The sequence below is a fragment of the Leptodactylus fuscus genome, chromosome 1, assembly GCF_031893055.1.
Source record: "Leptodactylus fuscus isolate aLepFus1 chromosome 1, aLepFus1.hap2, whole genome shotgun sequence".
In the NCBI taxonomy this organism is placed as follows: Eukaryota; Metazoa; Chordata; class Amphibia; order Anura; family Leptodactylidae; genus Leptodactylus; species Leptodactylus fuscus.
The window spans coordinates 14859229-14885349 of NC_134265.1; the positions used below are offsets into that span (position 1 = coordinate 14859229).

General features: G+C 46.3%; 3 protein-coding genes across 3 annotated transcripts in view; 2 read left to right on the forward strand and 1 right to left on the reverse strand.

Moving 5' to 3' along the window:
• The window catches only part of LOC142189903 (uncharacterized), a 490808-nt gene that overhangs the window by 161222 nt on the left and 303465 nt on the right, over nt 1-26121 (forward strand). The window lies entirely within an intron of this gene.
• Nucleotides 6938-26121, reverse strand: part of LOC142189310 (uncharacterized) — a 33622-nt gene continuing 14438 nt past the window's right edge. The window contains 2 exon segments of the mRNA XM_075262139.1: nt 6938-8435; nt 23536-24018. Coding sequence (XP_075118240.1) covers nt 7524-8435; nt 23536-24018 — 1395 coding nt within the window. The 3' untranslated portion in view covers nt 6938-7523.
• On the forward strand, nt 17450-18621 carry LOC142190597 (gastrula zinc finger protein XlCGF66.1-like). The gene is made up of 4 exons (XM_075262303.1): nt 17450-17592; nt 17723-17896; nt 17975-18098; nt 18182-18621. The coding sequence occupies exons 1-4, from the start codon at nt 17515-17517 to the stop codon at nt 18274-18276; spliced, it is 471 nt and encodes a 156-aa protein (XP_075118404.1). The 5' UTR covers nt 17450-17514; the 3' UTR covers nt 18277-18621.

Consider the following 26121-nt stretch of genomic DNA (forward strand, 5'->3'; position numbering starts at 1 on the left):
TAAAAAGGACCTCTTGCGGCACTTTCTTACGGCCGCCAGGACTGTCATCCCTAGGCATTGGCGCAGTACTACTTCGCCCTCTGTGCTGCAGGAGCTTCTCCATATTAGGAGGATGGAGGCCCTGGTTGCGGAGGACTCTCCCGACTCCTCCAGATTTGACAGTACTTGGCAGCCCTGGGTTGTGTTTCAAGACTCTTCCGCTTTTTCTACCTCTTTCCTTTAACTTCATCTGCCCTGGCCTTTCCCTACCTTTCACTGTCTTTCCCTCTGGTGTTCCCTGTCTTTGTCTCTTTGTCTGTGTCGTTATGTCGTCGTCCCCCCCCCCCCACCTATTCTTCCTTTTGTCGTCTTACGTGTTGTATTGTTCTTGAGTTTCATCCAGATGATTTATGATAAGCCATGCCTGGCCGATCGGGGGGTCCCCGATTGGCGTCTGTAATTGTGAGGCCTGTGACCCTCCCTTTATCTTTTGTTTGGTTTCCTTCCTTGTTCCCCCCCCCCCATCCTTTTATTCAAAAACCCTTCAATAAACTTTGATTAAACCTAAAAAAACCTAATTCTGGGTGGATCTTTACAGATCTGACCGGATGCTTATCAATAAGTATCTGTATTCTCTGTCTTTTTAATACCGGTGATAACAGACTATACAATCTATTGGGTAAGAACTACTTCCTACGCTAACAAATGTTCCTGTATTCTGACCACTATAAAATAAACTGATTCTGGGCAGAACTTCGCAGAGCTCTGTCCGGACACACAGAAGTATAACTCATGTGTATCTGTAATGTCTGACTATGCAATCTACCTGGTCGGTCCTGGGGTAAGATAACTGACAACTCTTACAACTTTCTTTGAGTTTTCATATTTTATCACAACAATCAGACTCCATTCATGATAAGGAGCCGCATTGTAACGTCACTAAATCATAGAGCTCGAGTACATAACCGATAAGCAACGTTTCTGTCCGAGAACGCCCGTCATCAGCATTTTTTTTTTCTAGATAACAAGTTTGGTGTAATAGAAACATATTGACTTGGACATCCCTGTCCTTAAGGTTTGTTCATAGAACACTTTAGCTTTCACCCTTCCCCTGAGTTACGTCCTAGGGTTAGAGGAACCACTAACTGCCTTGACTACCTAACCTCCCGCCTCTCTTCTCCCTCCTCTTCCTTTCCCTCAACTTCCTCCCCTCTTTCTGATGCCCTATTCGTTTTTTCTCTTCTCTTTTACAGGTATTATCTTCCTGCATAAGAATGGCCAGACTTCAGTTGTGCTCCTTGAACAGTACAGTTTTCAACGTGCCGCAGAAGAGGACCCGGATATTCTACCACATTCACAAGCTAAGGGTTGACATCCTACTACTACAGGAAACCTACTTTAAAAAGTCCATGTTCCCGCGATAGTAACCAGATATTTCCCTCGCTGGCTCCACAGCTCCAACCCTGACAGTAAATCAAAGAGAGTTAGTGTTGACTTACCTAAACCCCTCCAAGCCATGGTCATGTCCCAGTGCTCTGATGCACAGGGTAGATACTTAATAATAAAAATACCTATCCATATTAAAATATTCACAATCCCTAATTTCATTCTCCCCAAACTCCTTTCTCTGTGCCTTAGCTAAGTTTGCTGAAAGGTTAATGATCATGGCAAGAAGGCTGAACACTATAATGTAATAATGGATTCCTCGTCGGTCTGGTGGACCTTTCATCCCCAGGGGAGAGACTACACCAATTTTTCACAAGTCCACAACACACACAGTAGATTAGACTACTTCCTTATCAATCACCATTTGCTCACATGGGACCCTCGTACTAATATAGATCCTTCAGAGTGGTCTGACCAAGCTCCATCTTTACTTTTTGATCCCTGATCAGTCTAGAGGTGAGGAATTGGACTCTTATCCTCAACCTTCAAAAGCCATTACAGACTTTTATCATCATCACATACATGACAAGACACCTCTCCTGATACAATGGGAAGCATTAAAGAGTGTCAGCGGGGGTTTTCATTCAAAAAGGTCATGTCCTCGCTCTATCTGAAACTAAATCTCTCTAAGACTGAACTACTACTACTAATAATAATAATACATTTTATTTATATAACGCCAACATATTCCGCAGCACTGTACAATCTGTAGGGTTCAAGTACAGACAGATACATAACAAAGAACGTCATTTCACACAATGGGACTGAGGGCCCTGCTCACAAGAGCTTACAATCTATGAGGTAGAGGGGGTGACACAAGAGGTAGCAGGGGCGGCATTGCTTATACAGTATTCAGACAATTTTGTAATAGAGGTTACAGTCATTACACAAACAAAACTTTATGAGCCGTCACGAGTGGTGTCCTTTAACATGTGGATGGAGCTAGGACAAAAAGTTAGGCTGAAAAGGCATCATATCATGTGGGGAAATGTGGGAGCGGGGACAGAGGAAGGTTAAAATTTGGGGATTCTAATTATAGTGCGGAAGGGTTTACGTTAGAAATTGTGATAGGCCTACTACTACTACTATTGTTTCCACCATCTAATAGAGCTGCCGCTGATATATCCATTGCAGTCTCAGGCCTTGCTATAACTACGAGGCAGCAGACCCGCTGCCTCGGGGTCATGTTTGACGCAGACCTTTCATTGACCCCTCATATTGAATCACTCGCACGTTCATGTCACCTCCACCTCAAAAACATCTCAAGAATACACCCTTTCCTTACCAGAGATACACTAAAGACACTTATTGTCTCTCTGATTCATTCTCGCCTTCACTACTGTAACTCCTTACTAATCGGTCTTCCCCTCACTAAACTCTCCCATCTACAATCTATTCTGAATGCAGCGGCCAGGCTCATCTATCAGGCTAGACGCTACAGCGATGCCTCTGGTCTGTGCCAGTCCCTACATTGGCTGCCTATTCATTATAGAATACCATATATACTTATCACCCTCATCCACAAGGCTCTCCATAATGCTGCACCTCCCTACATTTCCTCCCTCATCTCTGTCTACCGCCCAACCCGTGCTCTCCGCTCATTCAATGACCTAACACTTACATCCTCTATTATCAGAACCTCCCCCGCTCGTATACAAGTCTTCTCCCGAGCTGCACCACTTCTCTGGAATGCTCTACCCCGGACAATCAGATTAACTCCCAATTTCTACAGTTTCAAATGCAAACTAAAGACGCATCTTATCAGACAAGCCGATCACAATTTCTAACGTAAACCCTTCCGTACTATAATTAGAATCCCCAAAATTTAACCTTCCTCTGTCCCCGCTCCCACATTACCCCATATGATATGATGTCATCTCCGGATAACTTTATAGGTCCAAGCTCCATCCACGTTACAGGACACCACTAGTGACGGCTCATACAGTTTTGTTTGTGTAATGACAGTCACCTCTATTACAAAATTGTCTGAATACTGTATAAGCAATGCCGCCCCTGCTACCTCTTGTGTTCCCCCCCTCTACCTCATAGATTGTAAGCTCTTGTGAGCAGGGCCCTCAGTCCCATTGTGTGAAATGACGTTCTTTGTTATGTATCTGTCTGAACTTGAACCCTACAGATTGTACAGTGCTGCGGAATATGTTAGCGCTATATAAATAAAATGTATTATTATTATACTAGCAGCTGCCCGCGACTTCGTCTGCGGGTTGATCTAGGCGCTGAGCTGCGTACATGTAGGCAATCGTTGATGTCTATGATGCGCCTGCTCCTGCGTCTCCGTTATCATACATGTTTGCAGCTGCGCTTTATACCAGGTGTGCCCCGAACCTCCTTAAACCCACCTCCTGCGCAGTTTACCCCCCTGGCCTTCCAACCTGTGCTACCACCCTCTCTACCGCCCCAACCCATGCGCCATCTGAGATCCCCTCGCACCCCTCTTCAGCCCCACCCCCACTTTTCTACTCGCCCCCCCCCCCCTCTGCACACACCCCTGTCTTCCCACCTCCGCGCGCCCCGCTCCATGCAACTCGTGCCCACGTTAGCTTATAGTGGCCATACGGTGCAGGGCTACAGCGGTGGCCATGGTCAGCCACATCTCTCAATGTGGTCATGTTTTACTGCGAGGTGTGGGCGCTATGGGTACGCCGCATGGAGCTAAATTAATCTGCCGGGCGGCTGTGCAGTAAACCGTAAACCTTGTGCGGAGGACAGTGGACTTAAGCAAGACAGCCTATATGTGGAGCCTCTGTCTCCAGAGGAGTGTGGGGTGCGAACTCACCACTGATGCCGTGAGCACGGAGATCGCGTCTTGGAGGACGCTCGCGCAAGCTGCAACACTGTTCTGGCAAGTGTGGCGTGGGGGATCGCAGCAGGATATGGTGGGTAGCAGAGACCTCCGGCGGCATAAGCCAGGTCCTTTCTGCCAAGCGCTCGCATCCTGGAGCAAAGTGAGTAGGCATGAACGGTGCATATAGCCGTGCGCGTACTGTGCAGTGTGTATCTCTGCCGGAGCGGTGTCCCGGTTCATTAGCACGCTGTTGGTGTCCAAAGATGGCGGCCCCCGAGTGTGGGCGAGGTAGGCCGATGGTGCATATAAACCCAAAGTACGTCTGCAAGTGCAACAAAACCACTGAAATGGGAAGTGACTGGGCTTTGGGGCTACCACTGAGGCGAGATATGCGACTTTGAGGCTGTAAATAGTAAGTTTTGTAGTGGACTTTGCAGCTGCTGTTAGAAGTCCTGGCTTTCAGAGCCTCCTGCCAAGTAGCCATGGGCGTTTGCGTGACACAAAATAGCCTCTCTTTAATCCCGATGAATAACTAAGTTTGTGGAAATTTTCAGACAAATCCGTTCAGGCGTTTTTACGTGAATGAGGAACAAACATCCAAACACACAAAGGGGACATCTTACTCACATACAAACATCTGAATCCTCCCATAAACATAACAGGGATTCACAAACACTGGAGGACCTACTGGAGCCAGATGCAAAGTGAAAGGCCGTGTAGACACCAAATATTAAGTACGCAAATGCACAAAAAGGTTCCATAAAGGACAACGGGTGGTCCCTGTCCCAACCTGACACTATAGCTTAATCTTTCCAAGACTACTACCCAAATATCTACGATCTTCAGGGACCCCAATCAGATTTACAACTGCCAGAGATACAGAATATGATCAACAATTATGTGTGAGTTCTCAGATGTTTAGAAGTCTCAGAAGTTCTGATTTTGTAGTAAAACATTTCCCACATTCTGGGCATGAATATGGCTTTATTATTATTATTGTTTATATACTGTAGTATCATTAATACATGTGGGGGTTACATACAATACACAAAATATACAGGTAGATATAATACTAACAATGATCGACTGGAACAGTGGGGTAGAGGGCCCTGCCCACAAGGGATAACAATTTATGAGGGTAGGGGGATAGAGACAGAAGGAGAGGGGGAGACTGTACAGATGGCGGTGCGGTGATAGTGTTATTGGAGGTTGTAGGCCTTCCTGAATAGGGGAGTCTTCAGGGCCTTCTTGAAGCCTGTGATTGTGGGGGTCAGTCTTACAGTCCTATGAAAAAGTTTGGGGCCCCCCTATTAATCTTAATCATTTTTAGTTGTAAATATTTTGGTGTTTGCCATGTCAGTCTGATATATCTAATAACTGATGGACACAGTAATATTTCAGGATTGAAATGAGGTTTATTGTACTAACAGAAAATGTGCAATATGCATTAAACCACAATTTGACCAATGCAAAAATTTTGGTCCCCTTATCATTTTATTGCTTTGAATCCTCCTAACTACTTTTTACTGACTTACTGAAGCACACAATTGGTTTTGTAACCTCACTGAGCTTTGAACTTCATAGCCAGATGTATCCAATCATGAGAAAAGGTATTTAAGGCGGCCAATTGCAAGTTGTTCTCCTATTTGAATCTCCTCTGAAGATCATGGACATCATGGGCTACTCAAAACAACTCTCAAATGATCCGAAAACAAAGATTGTTCAACATAGTTGTTCAGGGGAAGGATACAAAAAGTTGTCTCAGAGATTTAACCTGTCAGTTTCCACTGTGAGGAACATAGTAATGAAATGGAAGACCACAGGGACAGTTCTTGTTAAGCCCAGAAGTGGCAGGCCAAGAAAAATATCAGAAAGGCAGAGCAGAAGAATGGTGAGAACCGTCAAGGGCAATCCACAGACCACCTCCAAAGAGCTGCAGCATCATCTTGCTGCAGATGGTGTCACTGTGCATCGGTCAACAATACAGCGCACTTTGCACAAGGAGAAGCTGTATGGGAGAGTGATGAGAAAGAAGCCATTTCTGCAAGCACGCCACAAACAGAGTCGCTTGAGGTATGCAAAAGCACATTTGGACAAGCCAGCTTCATTTTGGAAGAAGGTCCTGTGGACTGATGAAACAAAGATTGAGTTGTTTGGTCATAGAAAAAGGCGTTATGCATGGCGTCCAAAAAAAAAAAAAGCATTCCAAGAAAAACACTTGCTACCCACTGTAAAATTTGGTGGAGGTTCCATCATGCTTTGGGGCTGTGTGGCCAATCACGGCACCGGGAGTCCTGTTAAAGTTGAGGGTCGCATGGATTCCACTCAGTATTAGCAGATTCTTGAGAATAATGTTCAAGAATCAGTGACGAAGTTGAAGTTACGTCGGGGATGGATATTTCAGCAAGACAATGATCCAAAACACCGCTCCAAATCGACTCAGGCATTCATGCAGAGGAACAATTACAATATTCTGGAATGGCCATCCCAGTCCCAAGACCTGAATATCATTGAACATCTGTGGGATGATTTGAGAGCGGGCTGTCCATGCTCGGCAACCATCAAACTGAACTGAACTTGAATTGTTTTGTAAAGAGGAATGGTCCAAAATCCCTTCATCCAGGAACTGATTAAAAGCTACAGGAAGCGACTAGAGGCAAAAGGAGGATCTACTAAATATTAATGTCACTTTTCTGTTGAGGTGTCCATACTTTAGCACCGGTCAAATTTCAGTTTAATGCATATCGCACATTTTCTGTTAGTACAATAAACCTCATTTCAATCCTGAAATATTACTGTGTCCATCAGTTATTAGATAGATCAGACTGACATGGCTACTGCAAACACCAAAATACTCAGAACTAAAAATGATTAATTAATAGGGGTGGCCAAACTTTTTCATAGGACTGTATGTGTCTTGGTAAGGAGTTCCAGAGAATGGGGGATGCATGAGAGAAATCTTGGAGACGGTTGAGTGAGGAGCAGATGACAGCAGAGCGGAGTAGGAGGTCGTTGGAGGATCTGAGGTTACGTATGGGCAGGTAGCGGGAGATTAGTTCAGAGATATATGGAGGGGCCAGGTTGTGGATGGCTTTGAATGTTAATAGCTTGAACTCAATTCGCTGGGCTATAGGTAGCCAGTGGAGGGACTAGCAGAGGGGAGCAGCCGATGAAGATAGATCAGGGGGTGAGGTGAATTAAGCAAGTAGCGCAGTTGAAGGTGGACTGGAGGGGGTGAGGGTGTTAGCTGGAAGTCCATGGAGAAGGGTGTTGCAGTAGTCTAAGCGGGAGATTATGGGGGCCTGGACAAGGGCTTCTCCCCTGAGTGAATGCTTTGATGTTCAACAAGACTTTGTTTCAGAGAAAAACATTTCCCACATTCTTGGCATGAATATGGCTTCTCCCCAGTGTGAGTTCTTTGATGTTCAATAAGCTTTGTTTTGTAAGTAAAACATTTCCTACATTCTGGGCATGAATATGGCTTCTCCCCAGTGTGAGTTCTTTGATGTATAACAAGATATGATTTATCAGTAAAACATTTCCCACATTCTGGGCATGAATATGGCTTCTCCCCAGTGTGACTTCTTTGATGTGCAACAAGATTTGATTTATCAGTAAAACATTTCCCACATTCTGGGCATGAATATGGCTTCTCCCCAGTGTGACTTCTTTGATGTACAACAAGATTTGATTTCTGTGTAAAACATTTCCCACATTCTGGGCATGAATATGGCTTCTCCCCAGTGTGAATTCTTTGATGTTTAATAAGATCTGATTTTGTAGTACAACATTTCCCACATTCTGCACATAAATATTGCTTCTCCCCTGTGTGAATTCTTTGATGTTTAACAAGACTTTGTTTCAGAGAAAAATATTTCCCACATTCTTGGCATGAATATGGCTTCTCCCCAGTGTGACTTCTTTGATGTTCAATAAGCCTTGTTTTGTAAGTAAAACATTTCCCACATTCTGAGCATGAATATGGCTTCTCCCTAGTGTGAATTCTTTGATGTTTAACAAGGTCGGATTTAAAGGTAAAACATTTCGTACATTCCAGGCATGAATATGGCTTCTCTCTTTTGTAAATTCTCTGGGCTGAGGGAACATCTAAGGTAATGTCATGTTCTTCATATGGATCTTGTGTGATCCCATGATCCTCTGCTTTATAATCTGTAGATATCAGATGTCTCTGTGAACTCCTGGTACAGTCATCTGACAAGAAGAAAACTGATGTTACAATTTTGGAATAACATAACCTTACAAATCTATTCCGCACTGAGCTGCCGCTACCTGAGACGCTTCAGACCGTGCTAAGAATTGAAGTCAGTAGCACAGGCAGCAAATGATGGCAGCGCGGCCTACTTCATTAGTATTCTCTGTGCCGAGACAGAGGTCAGTGATAGTGAATAGTAATGAAGCGGGGCAGGAGATGCCACCACTGCTCTAGGTCACTGTAGTGGTGAACAAAATCCATGGCTGCTTAAATATGGCCACTTATGTGGAATAATACTGTAGGATGCCATAAATCTTACTGTATTACACCTCATACACACAACAGATTCCCAGCCCAAAGTCACCGCAGATCTGCTGTCCCATACAGTATGTAGTATGCGTCTGTGGAGTCACAAGGAAGCCGGGACTCCTAGCGTCATAGATCACTAAGATACGGGGAGTCCTGGTGTGTGGACAGAGTTCGGGCTGGGAAATGTGACTGATGTACAGACCAGATTTTCTAGTCCAGATTCCATAATGTGATTGGGGTCTAAGGTGAGGCTTACACAGTGAATTCAGAAGAAGAATTTTTTCAAATCAGCCCCCGAATCTCCATCAGATTCCTTACTGGCCAGGCGGGATTTTCCACCTCCCATTTATTTCCATAGAGCTCTGAGGTGGAATCTGCCTGAAGATCGAGCAGGAGGATTATTATTACCAGTAGCTGAAATAATCTGCTATATAATTCTGGTAAATTCTTTCCCTTCACGAGGACTGACAGCCAGGGATGAGGAAATTTGCCTCGTTCATAGATGTGAGGTCCTTCCATTATATTCTATACTACATTTATTCCCCCCTATAGCGGTATCACATTTATATTCATGTTGTTAGAGTGGTTCTGGGTTATGTATTTCCTATGATATGGTTTTATGTCTGTCTCATGTTCAGGCAGCCATTTTGTCTGTAGTATCCATTTCTAACCCACATCTAAACCTTTGTACTTGTTAGTTAGCCAGATTATGATGCAACGAGATACCAGATGTTCAGTTGTTGTTGTTTGTACTTTTAGTTTACATGGAAATCAGGAAAGAGCTGTCAACGTTTATCATTTTCAGTACAACTGGCTGTAAAAGAGATAAGGAAGAGGGAGTGTGGGAGCAATGATAGAAACCAGACTTAGTGGAAAGCCCCCAATATTAATAATGTATTTTTGGCTAAATTACCATTTTAGGAGGTCATGTGATTTGCCATAATCTGATTGGATGTTTCTGTATTGTGACCACTATAAAATAAACCGATTCTGGGCGGAACTTTGCAGAGCTCTGTCCAGACACACAGAAGTATAACTTGTGTATCTGTCTGTAATGTCTGATTATACGGTCTACCTGGTCAGTCCTGGGGAAAGATAAATGACAACTCTGACAATGTATTATTAGTATTTTATCTGACTCTGGGAACAACAAATAGTCTAAACAATGTCTGACTAGAATCAGTGACCCTTCTGTGCTTTATATAGTGGTGACTCCTCACCTGGGCGGTTCCCTGTAGGAATGTCCTCCTCACACTCCTCATCACCACTCACATAGGGATCTTCCTGTATTCTCATAGATATAGCATTAATGTCGCTCACATCTTTATCCTGATGGAAAATCTGGGAAACAAATAATGTAAAAGTCACCGGACAAATGGGGAAGTCACAGAGAATGTTCTAGATCATTAATCCGCATGAAGATGAAAGATGTCCTGACAGTAGCTGCAGGTCTGTGAGAAGCCGGAGAAACATATTAGATGGCGGCTCAATGACACCGCCCATGTATATAACCATATAATACTGCTGGAAACAACAAGACTGACCACAAGGACTTCACAGCCCGTCTACACATCATAGGGAATATCTCCATCTACCTGACCATCCTGTGGAAGAAGAGGACTGGGACATCTCTCCGGTGTTGTCCTCTTACTGGATCTACCTGTAGGAAACACAGACAGGGACTGAATTCATTCTGTACATACAAATAATGGAAGTCCATGTGTATATAGTCATGTCTATTACCTGCTGATGTGAGGGGCTGGTGGTCCTCCATCATCACCTCCTTGTACAGATCCTTGTGTCCTTCTAAATACTCCCACTCCTCCATGGAGAAATAGACAGCGACATCCTGACACCTTATAGGAACCTGACAACACAATGATACAGTCATCACCCCGACCCCTCCAGTTACTGTATAATGTCCCAGCATTCCCAGCAGTGTCACCTCTCCAGTCAGCAGCTCCAGCATCTTGTTGGTGAGTTCTAGGATCTTCTGTCCATTGATCTCCTCCTGTATCAGAGGGCGAGGTGGAGGCCCCGGGATTGGGCTCAGGGTTGCTCCAAATCCTTCATACACAGGAGCCTGACAGCGCCCACTAGAGGTCTTCTTCACTACTGTGTAATCCTGGTTATGGGGAGACACATTAATAAATCTCACTACATACATGTCCAGAGCCCATCACCTCTCCAGTCCTATCATCTGTTATTGCTATAGATAAGAATGATGTCATGATGACATCATCAGAATCTCTCACCTCTCCAGTAAGCTGGTAGATGATCTCTAGGGTGAGATTTAATAGACTTTCCGCCATCTTGTTCCTGTCTCTTTCCATCCTTGATGGGACAATCAGGAATATTCTCTTCTATAGAAGATACTGAGAGGATTCTATATTGTAGGAACCTGAATGGAGAGAAGATGAGACAATGGAAATAAAATACAATAACTGGAGATAACAATGTGATAGTGATGAGATATTTGGGTGTAGATGATGTTTGGTCTCTTTGTAGACATTGGACATGAGGTGAATAGTTGGTCACTGGTTATATGATGTACAGACTGGAATCACCGCTACAACTAATGTCATTACAGTAATGTAGAACGGATATAAAGGGGTTGGGGGTGCTCGGGGGATGTGACAAGTGTTTTTGGCTTTTTTAGCACTCATGTTCTATGCGGCTTAGGATGAGTCTTTATGAAACATTTTGGGCCAAAGTAATGCTGACAATAGTGCGGTATAAGGTCAGCCAGGGGGTTTTGGCCTTGGGTCATGTGACTGGAACCAGCACCCGACCCCCGAATCCCCTCTCCACCCTCCTCTCCTATGGTTACGTGACATCAGCCCCCCAGCACAGGTAACTAGGAGAGAACACGAGGGGGGAGGGGGTTGGGACAGCTCAGAATCCTCTGGTTCATCTGAAATAGAAGTTGGGGAATTAAGAGCTGAAAGTCTCTCCAGAGAACCCCTTACCTAAAATAGGTCAATATGGAGCCCAAATATAAGACACAGCCCCCACCTATCAGCGACCCCTGACACTCCGGGTCTGACTCTGCCCGAGTCCTCGCTATTTCCCACTTCCTGATCTCTCCTGACACACAGGAAAGGCTTAGAGACCCCCATTTAGCCAATTACTGGCCATAATGGTGGGCGTCCTCAGCTAGTGGTTCCTATATGATGGGAGACAAGAGGGAGTGCGGAGAGGCCCGGACTGGGGCAGCTTTACTGCACAGAGGGAGAAGCCAGGAAAGATTTCTTCTATTACAGGCCCCATGTTGTGCTGTATTCAGGAGGGTTTATTTACCTGGAAACCCCTTTAGTAGTCGCTGACTAAACTATTAACCCCTCGTGTAACATAAACCTCAGGAGAGACCACAAAATAACTACAGACCCCTGACTGCCCCCTAAAGGAAGAAAAGCCACAGAACAAGAGCCCTGGTCTGTACCCCCAGAATATGAGAAACCAGGAGGGAAGTGTCTAGTGTGAATATGCTCCTAGTGCTTCATCCCCCTCCTCACATACAGTCCCATGTAACTACATCACTCCCCCCTCCTCACATACAGTCCCATGTAACTACATCACTCCCTCCCCCTCCTCACATACAGTCCCATGTAACTACATCACTCCCTCCCCCTCCTCACATACAGTCCCATGTAACTACATCACTCCCTCCCCCTCCTCACATACAGTCCCATGTAACTACATCACTCCCTCCCCCTCAGCACATACAGTCCCATGTAACTACATCACTCCCTCCCCTCGTCACATACAGTCCCATGTAACTACATCACTCCCTCCCCCTCCTCACATACAGTCCCATGTAACTACATCACTCCCTCCCCCTCCTCACATACAGTCCCATGTAACTACATCACTCCCTCCCCCTCCTCACATACAGTCCCATGTAACTACATCACTCCCTCCCCCTCCTCACATACAGTCCCATGTAACTACATCACTCCCTCCTCACATACAGTCCCATGTAACTACATCACTCCCTCCCCCTCCTCACATACAGTCCCATGTAACTACATCACTCCCTCCCCCCCCTCACATACAGTCCCATGTAACTACATCACTCCCTCCCCTCCTCACATACAGTCCCATGTAACTACATCACTCCCTCCCCCTCCTCACATACAGTCCCATGTAATACATCACTCCCTCCCCCTCCTCACATACAGTCCAATGTAAATACATCACTCCCTCCCCCTCCTCACATACAGTCCCATGTAACTACATCACTCCCTCCCCCTCCTCACATACAGTCCCATGTAACTACATCACTCCCTCCCCCTCCTCACATACAGTCCCATGTAACTACATCACTCCCTCCCCCTCCTCACATACAGTCCCATGTAATACATCACTCCCTCCCCCTCCTCACATACAGTCCCATGTAACTACATCACTCCCTCCCCCTCCTCACATACAGTCCCATGTAACTACATCACTCCCTCCCCCTCCTCACATACAGTCCCATGTAACTACATCACTCCCTCCCCCTCCTCACATACAGTCCCATGTAACTACATCACTCCCTCCCCCTCCTCACATACAGTCCCATGTAACTACATCCCTCCCTCCCCCTCCTCACATACAGTCCCATGTAACTACATCACTCCCTCCCCCTCCTCACATACAGTCCCATGTAACTACATCACTCCCCTCCCCCTCCTCACATACAGTCCCATGTAACTACATCACTCCCTCCCCCTCCTCACATACAGTCCCATGTAACTACATCACTCCCTCCCCCTCCTCACATACAGTCCCATGTAACTACATCACTCCCTCCCCCTCCTCACATACAGTCCCATGTAACTACATCACTCCCTCCCCTCCTCACATACAGTCCCATGTAACTACATCACTCCCCTCCCCCTCCTCACATACAGTCCCATGTAACTACATCACTCCCTCCCCCTCCTCACATACAGTCCCATGTAACTACATCACTCCCTCCCCCTCCTCACATACAGTCCCATGTAACTACATCACTCCCTCCCCCTCCTCACATACAGTCCCATGTAACTACATCACTCCCTCCCCTCCTCACATACAGTCCCATGTAACTACATCACTCTCTCCCCCTCCTCACATACAGTCCCATGTAACTACATCACTCCCTCCTCACATACAGTCCCATGTAACTACATCACTCCCTCCCCTCCTCACATACAGTCCCATGTAACTACATCACTCCCTCCCCCTCCTCACATACAGTCCCATGTAACTACATCACTCCCTCCCCCCTCCTCACATACAGTCCCATGTAACTACATCACTCCCTCCCCCTCCTCACATACAGTCCCATGTAACTACATCACTCCCTCCCCCTCCTCACATACAGTCCCATGTAACTACATCACTCCCTCCCCCTCCTCACATACAGTCCCATGTAACTACATCACTCCCTCCCCCCTCCTCACATACAGTCCCATGTAACTACATCACTCCCTCCCCCTCCTCACATACAGTCCCATGTAACTACATCACTCCCTCCCCCTCCTCACATACAGTCCCATGTAACTACATCACTCCCTCCCCCTCCTCACATACAGTCCCATGTAACTACATCACTCCCTCCCCCCTCCTCACATACAGTCCCATGTAACTACATCACTCCCTCCCCCTCCTCACATACAGTCCCATGTAACTACATCACTCCCTCCCCCTCCTCACATACAGTCCCATGTAAGCCCCTTCCACTTACTCCTCAGCCTTTCTCTCCTCGGTGGTGACGAGCGTGTTCTCTACATGTGACTAGTTGTGATGTCACAGGAAGGGGCGTGGCCTCTCCGAGGTGGGCGGGGTCTCGGCCATCCCTGCTCTGTGCTGTATAGAGGAAGGCGGAGCCGAGCACATGGAGATGGAGAAGAGAAAGCAGTGAGGTGTCTGGTGGTAATGGAGGATGGAAGAGGAGAGACAGGATTGTATTACATGGGACTGTATGTGAGGAGGGGGAGGGAGGGATGTAGTTACATGGGACTGTATGTGAGGAGGGAGAGGGAGTGATGTAGTTACATGGGACTGTATGTGAGGAGGGGGAGGGAGTGATGTAGTTACATGGGACTGTATGTGAGGGGGGAGGGAGTGATGTAGTTACATGGGACTGTATGTGAGGAGGGGGAGGGAGTGATGTAGTTACATGGGACTGTATGTGAGGAGGGGGAGGGAGTGATGTAGTTACATGGGACTGTATGTGAGGAGGGGGAGGGAGTGATGTAGTTACATGGGACTGTATGTGAGGAGGGGGAGGGAGTGATGTACTTACATGGGACTGTATGTGAGGAGGGGGAGGGAGGGATGTAGTTACATGGGACTGTATGTGAGGAGGGGGAGGGAGGGATGTAGTTACATGGGACTGTATGTGAGGAGGGGGAGGGATGTAGTTACATGGGACTGTATGTGAGGAGGGGGAGGGAGTGATGTAGTTACATGGGACTGTATGTGAGGAGGGGGAGGGAGTGATGTAGTTACATGGGACTGTATGTGAGGAGGGGGAGGGAGTGATGTAGTTACATGGGACTGTATGTGAGGAGGGGGAGGGAGTGATGTAGTTACATGGGACTGTATGTGAGGAGGGGGAGGGAGTGATGTAGTTACATGGGACTGTATGTGAGGAGGGGGAGGGAGGGATGTAGTTACATGGGACTGTATGTGAGGAGGGGGAGGGAGTGATGTAGTTACATGGGACTGTATGTGAGGAGGGGGAGGGAGTGATGTAGTTACATGGGACTGTATGTGAGGAGGGGGAGGGAGTGATGTAGTTACATGGGACTGTATGTGAGGAGGGGGAGGGAGTGATGTAGTTACATGGGACTGTATGTGAGGAGGGGGAGGGAGTGATGTAGTTACATGGGACTGTATGTGAGTAGGGGGAGGGAGTGATGTAGTTTAGAGATGAGCGAGTACTGTTCGGAGGTGAGGGAACATAATAAACAGTTTTACTCACCTCTCTGGGATCTGATATTAAAGGGGTTGTCCCGTCACAAGGATCCTATCTATACTGCTTGTAAATGTGAATGTAAGACTTTTCCTAAATACATTGCTTCAGCAAAACTTCTTTGTTTGGCCACTATCTCACTTTATTCATTTTTTTGTGGCCACAGCCCTGATCTGAGTCAAGTGATGTGTCTGCCTGCTCTCAGGGGGGAGGGAGGAGGGGCTAAGTACACGGGATGAGCCTGGAGGGGGGGTAGTTTACCTTTTGGGGGACAGGTGAAGCCAGCAACATCGCTATGCTTCTGCCCTGCATGAAGCCAGCAGCGGCAGAAGCGATGCTGCTATTCCGGGGCAGGGGGGGGGGGGGGGCGGAGGAGCGGAATAACAGCATCGCTTCTGCCGCTGCTGTCTTCATGCAGGGCAGAAGCATAGCGATGTTGCTGGCTTCACCTGTGCCGGCATCTAACTCCCCGGCATCCGCTGTAATAGGCGGATGCTGGGGACTGTTAGACGCCGGCACAGGCACATCGCTATGCTTCTGCCCTGCATGAAGCCAGCAGCGGCAGAAGCGATGCTGTTCCGCTCCGGGGTCACATATGCAAAGCCAAGCGGCGAGATGCCGCCGGCCCTGCGTGCAAGCTCATACACCAGTCTAGCCTTCACAATGCTAATACAGACCCGCAGGGTGTCGGGTCTGTGAAGGCTAGACTGGTGTATGAGCGCGCATGCAGGGCCGGCGGCATCTCGCCGCTTGGCTTTGCATATGTGACCCCGCCCACCAATGACGAGACAAAGCCGGAAGACAGAAGATTTTAGAGGAACGAAGATGGGTAAGTATGCGACGTGGGAATACCCCTTTAATCCTAGCAGGCTTCGGGCCTGTATAATAATGTCCCAGACATCATGTGATCTGAGATATCAACTATAGGCCCTAAGCCTGTGCTAGCAGTACCATACAGGCTGTTACTACTAGCACAGGCTTCGTGCTTGTATGGTACTGCTAGCACAGGCTTTGGGCCTATATGGTAATGATATGGTATGATACTCTAGCAGGTAACAGCCTATTATAAAACAAGAAAAAAAGGTATGTCACTCACCAACCTCGCCGCTCCTCCCACTGCCGCCGCCTCTTCAACCAGCAATAAGACATCTGCGTCTCAGCGTAGGAGGTGTGATGACGCCACCTGCGCTGAGACGCTGAGGTCTAAACCAGCGCAGAAGAGGGACTGCTTGGGTTGTTTCAGAGTGTCCTTATCCTGCGCTAGTTTAAGAAAAAAAAAAAAGGTAAAATTGCCATGGCTGCCGCCCCCTCCGAAGTGCCGACTGAGGCTGTGGCCTCACCTTGCCTCATTAGAAGTGCATGATGATGATAGGCCATAAAAACATCCTATAAACCCCTTTCACTTTATACCACTCTATTGTCAGCCTTACTTTGGCCCAAAACATTGGATTTTATAAAGACGCATCTATGCCACACAGAACATGAGTGCTAAAAAAGCCAAAAACACTTGTCAAATCCCCCCGAGCACCACTGACCCCTTTATATCCTTTCTACATTACTGTAATGACATTAGTTGTAGCGGTGATTCCAGTCTGTACATCATATAACCAGTGACCAACTATTCACCTCATGTCCAATGTCTACAAAGAGACCAAACATCATCTACACCCAAATATCTCATCACTATCACATTGTTATCTCCAGTTATTGTATTTTATTTCCATTGTCTCATCTTCTCTCCATTCAGGTTCCTACAATATAGAATCCTCTCAGTATCTTCTATAGAAGAGAATATTCCTGATTGTCCCATCAAGGATGGAAAGAGACAGGAACAAGATGGCGGAAAGTCTATTAAATCTCACCCTAGAGATCATCTACCAGCTTACTGGAGAGGTGAGAGATTCTGATGATGTCATCATGACATCATTCTTATCTATAGCAATAACAGATGATAGGACTGGAGAGGTGACAGACTCTGGACATGTATGTAGTGAGATTTATTAATGTGTCTCCCCATAACCAGGATTACACAGTAGTGAAGAAGACCTCTAGTGGGCGCTGTCAAACCCTTGTATTTGATGGATGGAGAGGAACCCTGAGCCCATTTCCGGGGCCTCCACCTCACCCTTTGAAGCAGATCAATGGACAGAAGATCCTAGAAGTCACCAACAAGATGCTGGAGCTGCTGACTGGAGAGGTGACACTGCTGGGAATGCTGGGACATTATACAGTAACTGGAGGGGTCGGGGTGATGACTGTATCATTGTGTTGTCAGGTTCCTATAAGGTGTCAGGATGTCGCTGTCTATTTCTCCATGGAGGAGTGGGAGTATTTAGAAGGACACAAGGATCTGTACAAGGAGGTGATGATGGAGGACCACCAGCCCCTCACATCAGCAGGTAATAGACATGACTATATACACATGGACTTCCATTATTTGTATGTACAGAATAAATTCAGTCCCTGTCTGTGTTTCCTACAGGTAGATCCAGTAAGAGGACAACACCGGAGAGATGTCCCAGTCCTCTTCTTCCACATGATGATCAGGTAGATGGAGATATTCCCTATGATGTGTAGACGGGCTGTGAAGTCCTTGTGGTCAGTCTTGTTGTATCCAGCAGTATTATATGGTTATATACATGGGCGGTGTCATTGAGCCGCCATCTAATATGTTTCTCCGGCTTCTCACAGACCTGCAGCTACTGTCAGGACATCTTTCATCTTCATGCGGATTAATGATCTAGAACATTCTCTGTGACTTCCCCATTTGTCCGGTGACTTTTACATTATTTGTTTCACAGATTTTCCATCAGGATAAAGATGTGAGCGACATTAATGCTATATCTATGAGAATACAGGAAGATCCCTATGTGAGTGGTGATGAGGAGTGTGAGGAGGACATTCCTACAGGGACCCGCCCAGGTGAGGAGTCACCACTATATAAAGCACAGAAGGGTCACTGATTCTAGTCAGACATTGTTTAGACTATTTGTTGTTCCCCGATTCAGATAAAATACTAATAATACATGAATATAAATGTGATACCGCTATAGGGGGGAATAAATGTAGTATAGAATATAATTGAAGGACCTGACATCTATGTGAACGAGTCGAATTTCCTCATCCCCGGCTGTCAGTCCTCGTGAAGGGAAAGAATTTACCAGAATTATATAGCAGATTATTTCAGCTACTGGTAATAATAATCCTCCTGCTCGATCTTCAGGCAGATTCCACCTCAGAGCTCTATGGAAATAAATGGGAGGTGGAAAATCCCGCCTGGCCAGTAAGGAATCTGATGGAGATTCGGGGGCTGATTTGGAAACCTTCTTCTGAATTCACTGTGTAAGCCTCACCTTAGACCCCAATCACATTATGGAATCTGGACTAGAAAATCTGGTCTGTACATCAGTCACGTTTCCCGGCCCGAACTCTGTCCACACACCAGGACTCCCCGTATCTTAGTGATCTATGACGCTAGGAGTCCCGGCTTCCTTGTGACTCCACAGACGCATACTACATACTGTATGGGACAGCAGATCTGCGGTGACTTTGGGCTGAGAATCTGTGGTGTGTATGGGGTGTAATACAGTAAGATTTATGGCATCCTACAGTATTATTCCACATAAGTGGCCATATGTAAGCAGCCATGGATTGTGTTCACCTCTTCAGTGACTTAGAACAGTGGTGGCGTCTCCTGCCCCGCTTCATTACTATTTACTATCAATGACCGCCAGCTCGGCCCAGTGAATACTAATGAAGTAGGTCGTGTTGCCATAGTTTGCTGCCTGTCTACTACATAACACGGTCTGAAGCGTCTCAGGCAGCGACAGCTCAGTGGGGAATATACTTGTAAGACTATGTTATTCAAATAAAAGTAACATCAGTTTTCTTCTTGTCAGATGACTGTACCAGGAGCTCAGAGGGGCATCTGATATCTACAGATTATAAAGCAAAGGATCAGGGTATCACACAAGATCCATATGAAGAACATGACATTACCTTAGATGTTCCATCAGCCCAGAGAATTCACAAAGAAAAGAAGCCATATTCATGCCCAGAATGTGGGAAATGTTTTACCTGGAAATCATATCTTGTAGCACATCAAAGAATTCACACAGGGGAGAAGCCATACTCATGCCCAGAATGTGGGAAATGTTTTACTCAGAAATCACATCTTATTGAACATCAAAAAACTCACACGGGAGAGAAGCCATATTCATGCCCAGAATGTGGGAAATGTTTTAATCAGAAATCAAGTCTTGTTACACATCAGAAAATTCACACAGGGGAGAAGTCATATTCTTGCTCAGAATGTGGGAAATGTTTTATTCGCAAATTAAGTCTTTTTCACCATCAAAAATCTCACACAGGAGAGAAGCCATATTTATGCCCAGAATGTGGGAAATATTTTTCTCGCAAATCATGTCTTGTTTTACATCAGAGAATTCACACAGGAGAGAAGCCATATTCATGCCCAGAATGTGGGAAGTGTTTTACCACAAAATCACAGCTTGTTAAACATCTGAGAATTCACACATAATCATTGATTCTGTTTTGTATCTCTGGCAGTTGTAAATCTGATTGGAGGCCCCGAAGACTAGATATTTCGGTAGTAGTCTCATAAAGATTAAGCTATAGTGTCAGGATGGGACAGGGACTTCCCTGTGTCCTTTTTGGAACCTTTTACTACATTTGTGTACTTAATGTTTCGTGTCTACACGGCCTTTCACTTTGCATCTGGCTCCAGTAGGTCCTCCAGTGTTTGTGACTCCCTGTTATGTTTATGGGAGGATTCAGGTGTTTGTATCTGAGTAAGATGTCACCTTGTTGAATGAAACTCCCCGATGACACTCTTTAATGCTTTCCATTGTATTGGGAGAGGGGTCCTGTCATGTACGTGGTGATGATGATAAAAGTCTGTAATGGCTTGTGATATCACTGCTGTACATGCTGGGTTGTTTTGAAGGTTAAGAGTCCAATTCCTCACCTCTAGACTGATCGGGGATTGTCAAGGAAAGATGGAGCTTGGTGAGACCACTCGGAAGAATGTATTTTAATATGAGGGTACCATGTGAGCAAATGGTGATTGATAAGGAAGTAGTCTAATCCACTGTGAGTGTTGTGGAGTTGTGAAAAATAGGTGTATTTTGCGGTTTTGGAAATTGCAGAATGTCATGTATATCTTTGGAGACATCAAGAGTTTTCCCTATAGGTATAATGGAAGCAGCAATGCATTACTGCCGCAGTTCTTCCCGTAACACTTTTTTACTGCAGCCTACTACATGGGTCCTTAGCCTAAAGCAGTTTCCTGGACTGGGGACATTTCTGATATTGGTGACTTGTCCTCATTATCACATCAGTGGGGTCCGACACCCAGATCCCGCACAGATCAGTTGTTCGAGGCAGCCTCTGGTGCTGATGCATCTTCATCCCCAACGTAAACCCTTCCGTACTACAGTCATGGCCAAAAGTTTTGAGAATGATACAAATATTAATTTTTACAAAGTCTACTGCTTCAGTTGTTCTAATGACAATTTGCATATACTCCAGAATGTTATAAACAGTGATCAGCTTAACAGCAATTACTTGCAAAGTCAATATTTGCCTAGAAAATGAACTTTATCCCCCAAAACACATTTCAACATCATTACAGCCCTGCCTTAAAAGGACCAGCTAACATCGTTTCAGTGATTGCTCCATTAACACAGGTGTGGGTGTTGATGAGGACAGGGCTGGAGATCAATCTGTCATGATTAAGTAAGAATGACACCACTGGACACTTTAAAAGGAGGCTGGTGCTTGGCATCATTGTTTCTCTTCTGTCAACCATGGTTATCTCTAAAGAAACACATGCAGTCATCATTGCACTGCACAAAAATGGCCTAACAGGGAAGAGTATCGCAGCTAGAAAGATTGCACCTCAGTCAACAATCTATCGCATCATCAAGAACTTCAAGGAGAGAGGTTCCATTGTTGGCAAAAAGGCTCCAGGGCGCCCAAGAAAGATCAGCAAGCACCAGGACCATCTCTTAAAAGTGTTTCAGCTGCGGGATAGGGCTACCAGCAGTGCAGAGCTTGCTCAGGAATGGCAGCAGGCAGGTGTGAGTGCATCTGCACGCACTGTGAGGCGGAGAATCTTGGAGCAAGGCCTGGTCTCAAGGAGAGCAGCAAAGAAGCCACTTCGCTCCAGAAAAAAACATCAGGGACAGGCTAATATTCTGCAAAAGGTACAGGGAGTGGACTGCTGAGGACTGGGGTAAAGTCATTTTCTCTGATGAATCCCCTTTTCGATTGTTTGGGACATCTGGAAAACAGCTTATTGGGAGAAGACGAGGTGAGCGCTACCACCAGTCTTGTCTCATGCCAACTGTAAAGCATCCTGAAACCATTCATGTGTGGGGTTGCTTCTCAGCCAAGGGAATCGCCGCTCTCACAGTCTTGCCTAAAAACACAGCCATGAATAAAGAATGGTACCAGAATGTCCTCCAAGATCAACTTCTCCCAACCGTCCAAGAGCAGTTTGGCGATCAACAATGCCTTTTCCAGCATGATGGAGCACCTTGCCATAAAGCAAAGGTGATAACTAAATGGCTCAGGGAACAAAACAGAAAGATTTTGGGTCCATGGCCTGGAAACTCCCCAGATCTTAATCTTATTGAGAACTTGTGGTCAATCATCAAGAGACGGGTGGACAAACAAAAACCTACAAATTCTGACAAAATGCAAGCATTGATTCTGCAAGAATGGACGGCTATCAGTCAGGATTTGGTCCAGAAAATGATTGAGAGCATGCCAGGGAGAATTGCAGAGGTCCTGAAGAAGAAGGGTCAACACTACAAATATTGACTTGCTGTATTAACTCATTCTAACTGTCAATATAAGCTTTTATTACTCAGAATATGATTGCAATTCTATTTCTGTATGTGATAAAAACATCTGAAAAACACACATAAAAACCAGAGGGCAGCAAATCATGTGAAAATATAATATTTGTGTCATTCTCAAAACTTTTGGCCATGACTGTACGTGTCTGACACTCCCCTCCCTGTCCTTACGGGAACTGCATGGGCTGCCCACGTGCTCATCCAGCTATCGGCCTATTTCCCTGATTAATGTCGATGTTAAGTTGTTCGCCAAACTGCTTGCTGACCGTCTTTCTCCCTTCATGCCGGCTCTGGTCCACACTGACCAGGTTGGCTTTATTCGCGGCCGCGAAGCACGTGATAACGTTTGAAAGACAGTTCTGGCTATCTCTTCAGCTCGTGCTTTGGGCACCCCCATGTGTCTTCTCTTAGTGGACGCCGAAAAGGCGTTCGATCGGGTACACTGGGGCTTTCTTCGAGAGACCTTACGCCAGGTTGGAATAGGTTCTTTCTTCCTTGATAAAGTTTTCTCCCTTTATGGCGACGTCTCGGCGTGGGTGAGGGCCAATGGGGCTCTGTCTGGTGCCGTTCCGCAGCCCTGATGGGTGCGGAACGGCACCCGTCAAGGCTGTCCCTTGTTGCCCCTGCTATATGCTCTAGTTATGGAGCATCTGGCGGTGGTGATTCGGCGGTGCCCGGACATGCATGGTGTCCAGATGGGCTCATATAGTCAAATCGGCTTTGTACGCAGATGACCTCCTTCTATATATTACTCAGCCACAGGTGCCCTTCCCTGCTGTTTTGCGTGAGTTCTCGCGCTTTGGCCTTCTTAGTAATTTCAAGGAGAACCTTTCCAAGAGCAAGGCCCTTAATGCCCGTGGAGGCTGCCCAGCTGGCGCGCGAGTTTCCTTTCTGTTAGCAGGCAGCTTTCTTTAGGTATCTCGGTATCCACATTCCCCCTGACCCCTCTCACTTGTTTCGACTTAACTACCTCCCGCTCCTCGAGAAAGTTACTTCTGAGTTGCGGGCGTATGGTGCTTGAGTTCTTTCTTGGTTTGGCTGCATCCACGTCCTCAAGATGGACATGCTCCCGCGGTTCCTGTATTTGTTTCAGACCCTTCCCATTCCTCTTCCACATACTTTCCTCGCCCGGCTTTGATCCTTGTTTGGGAACTTTGCTTGGGGTAGGGCGCGAAGCAGACTCAGCCACCGTACGCTCACTCATCGTGTTCATCACGGGGGGGTGGGCTTCCTGGATGTCCACTTGTATTACCGTTCGACGGTGCTGCTCAGACTTTTCGACTGGCGTTATCGGAGCGGCGATAAACAATGGGTTGCCTCCGAGTCCGATGTTATCTCGCCTTCGCTCCACTTGCTTCCATGGATCCTGCCCCACTTTCGCCCTCAATCCTCGGGACATTCGGTTCTGTCCCTTCACTTTCTTAGGACCTGGGATCTGGTGTGTTCCAATGGGAGACTGGCTCGTGTACCGGACCTTTGTCGCCTCTTTTTGATAACCCTATGTTCCCCCCGGGCTGCTCAGTGGATAGATTCCTTTGTTGGCGTAGGGGTGACGACGTCCTTCTCCGTCAGGTTGCCGGGGACCCTCCTCTTCCCCCGTTTGCTCATCTCTGCTCATCCCACCCAGACCTACGCCTTTCTTGGTTGGAATATGGCCAGTTGACTTCCTTCCTTAGGAAGTATTCACTTCTGCCCCTTCTTTCTTCTCCCCTGTCCACCCTGGAGTCCACTCTCTTGCGTCCAGACCCTACCCCGTGCGCTCTTTCCTTGTTATATGATGTCCTCCTCGAGGATGCAACTCCTGGGCTTCCTCCTTATGTGGGGTCAGGGAACTCTGAACTCGCCTCTAGTCTATCGTCTTCCGATTGGAATACATCCTTCACACTGACCCATAAAATGGCCCTGCCCTTTACTGCGCAGGAGAGAAACTTTAAAATTCTAACCCGTTGATACAGGTGTCTAGACCTTCTTCACAGGATCTATCCGGCTGTTTCTGATTGGTGTTGGCGCTGTGGTACCGAGAAGGGCACTATGCTTCATATCTGGTGGGACTGTGACGTCATTAGACCCTTCTGGGACGCGGTCTGTTCCCTGTATTATAAAGTGTGTGATTGTTCTGTTGTTTCATCTTCTCAGGTGGCTCTCCTCTCGGTTCTTCCTAGTAAGATTTCTGCGATTAAAAAGGACCTCTTGCGGCACTTTCTTACGGCCACCAGGACTGTCATCCCCAGGCATTGGCGCAGTACTACTTCGCCCTCTGTGCTGGAATTTTTGCAGGAGCTTCTCCTTATTAGGAGGATGGAGGCCCTGGTTGCGGAGGACTCTCCCGACTCCTCCAGATTTGACAGTACTTGGCAGCCCTGGGATGTGTTTCAAGACTCTTCCGCTTTTTCTACCTCTTTCTTTTAACTTCATCTGCCCTGGCCTTTCCCTACCTTTCACTGTCTTTCCCTCTGGTGTTCCCTGTCTTTGTCTCTTTGTCTGTGTCGTTATGTCGTCGTCGTCGCCCCCCCCCCCCGCCTATTCTTCCTTTTGTCGTCTTACGTGTTGCATTGTTCTTGAGTTTCATCCAGATGTTTTATGATAAGCCATGCCTGGCCGATCGGGGGGTCCCCGATTGGCGTCTGTAATTGTGAGGCCTGTGAGCCTCCCTTTGTTATCTTTTGTTTGGTTTCCTTCCTTGTTTCCCCCCCCCCATCCTTTTATTCAAAAACCCTTCAATAAACTTTGATTAAACCTAAAAAAAAACTGATTCTGGGTGGATCTTTACAGATCTGACCGGATGCTTATCAATAAGTATCTGTATTCTCTGTCTTTTTAATACCGGTGATAACAGACTATACAATCTATTGGGTAAGAACTACTTCCTACGCTAACAAATGTTCCTGTATTCTGACCACTATAAAATAAACTGATTCTGGGCAGAACTTCGCAGAGCTCTGTCCGGACACACAGAAGTATAACTCGTGTATCTGTAATGTCTGACTATGCAATCTACCTGGTCGGTCCTGGGGTAAGATAACTGAAAACTCTAACAACTTTCTTTGAGTTTTCATATTTTATTACAACAATCAGACTCCATTCATGATAAGGAGCCGCATTGTAACGTCACTAAATCATAGAGCTCGAGTACATAACCGATAAGCAACGCCTCTGTCAGAGAACGCCCGTCATCAGCATTTTTTTTTCTAGATAACAAGTTTGGTGTAATAGAAACATATTGACTTGGACATCCCTGTCCTTAAGGTTTGTTCATAGAACACCTTAGCTTTCACCCTTCCCCTGAGTTACGTCCTAGGGTTAGAGGAACTACTAACTGCCTTGACTACCTAACCTCCCGCCTCTCTTCTCCCTCCTCTTCCTTTCCCTCCACTTCCTCCCCTCTTTCTGATGCCCTATTCGTTTTTTCTCTTCTCTTTTACAGGTATTATCTTCCTGCATAAGAATGGCCAGACTTCAGTTGTGCTCCTTGAACAGTACAGTTTTCAACGTGCCGCAGAAGAGGACCCGGATATTCTACCACATTCACAAGCTAAGG

Coding starts and splice junctions, on each gene's coding strand:
- LOC142190597 (XM_075262303.1), top strand. CDS start 17,515: ATGGAAAGAGACAGGAACAAGATGGCGGAAAGTCTATTAAATCTCACC. Junction 17,593..17,722: donor TCTACCAGCTTACTGGAGAG/GTGAGAGATTCT, acceptor CCCCATAACCAG/GATTACACAGTAGTGAAGAA. Junction 17,897..17,974: donor TGGAGCTGCTGACTGGAGAG/GTGACACTGCTG, acceptor TTGTGTTGTCAG/GTTCCTATAAGGTGTCAGGA.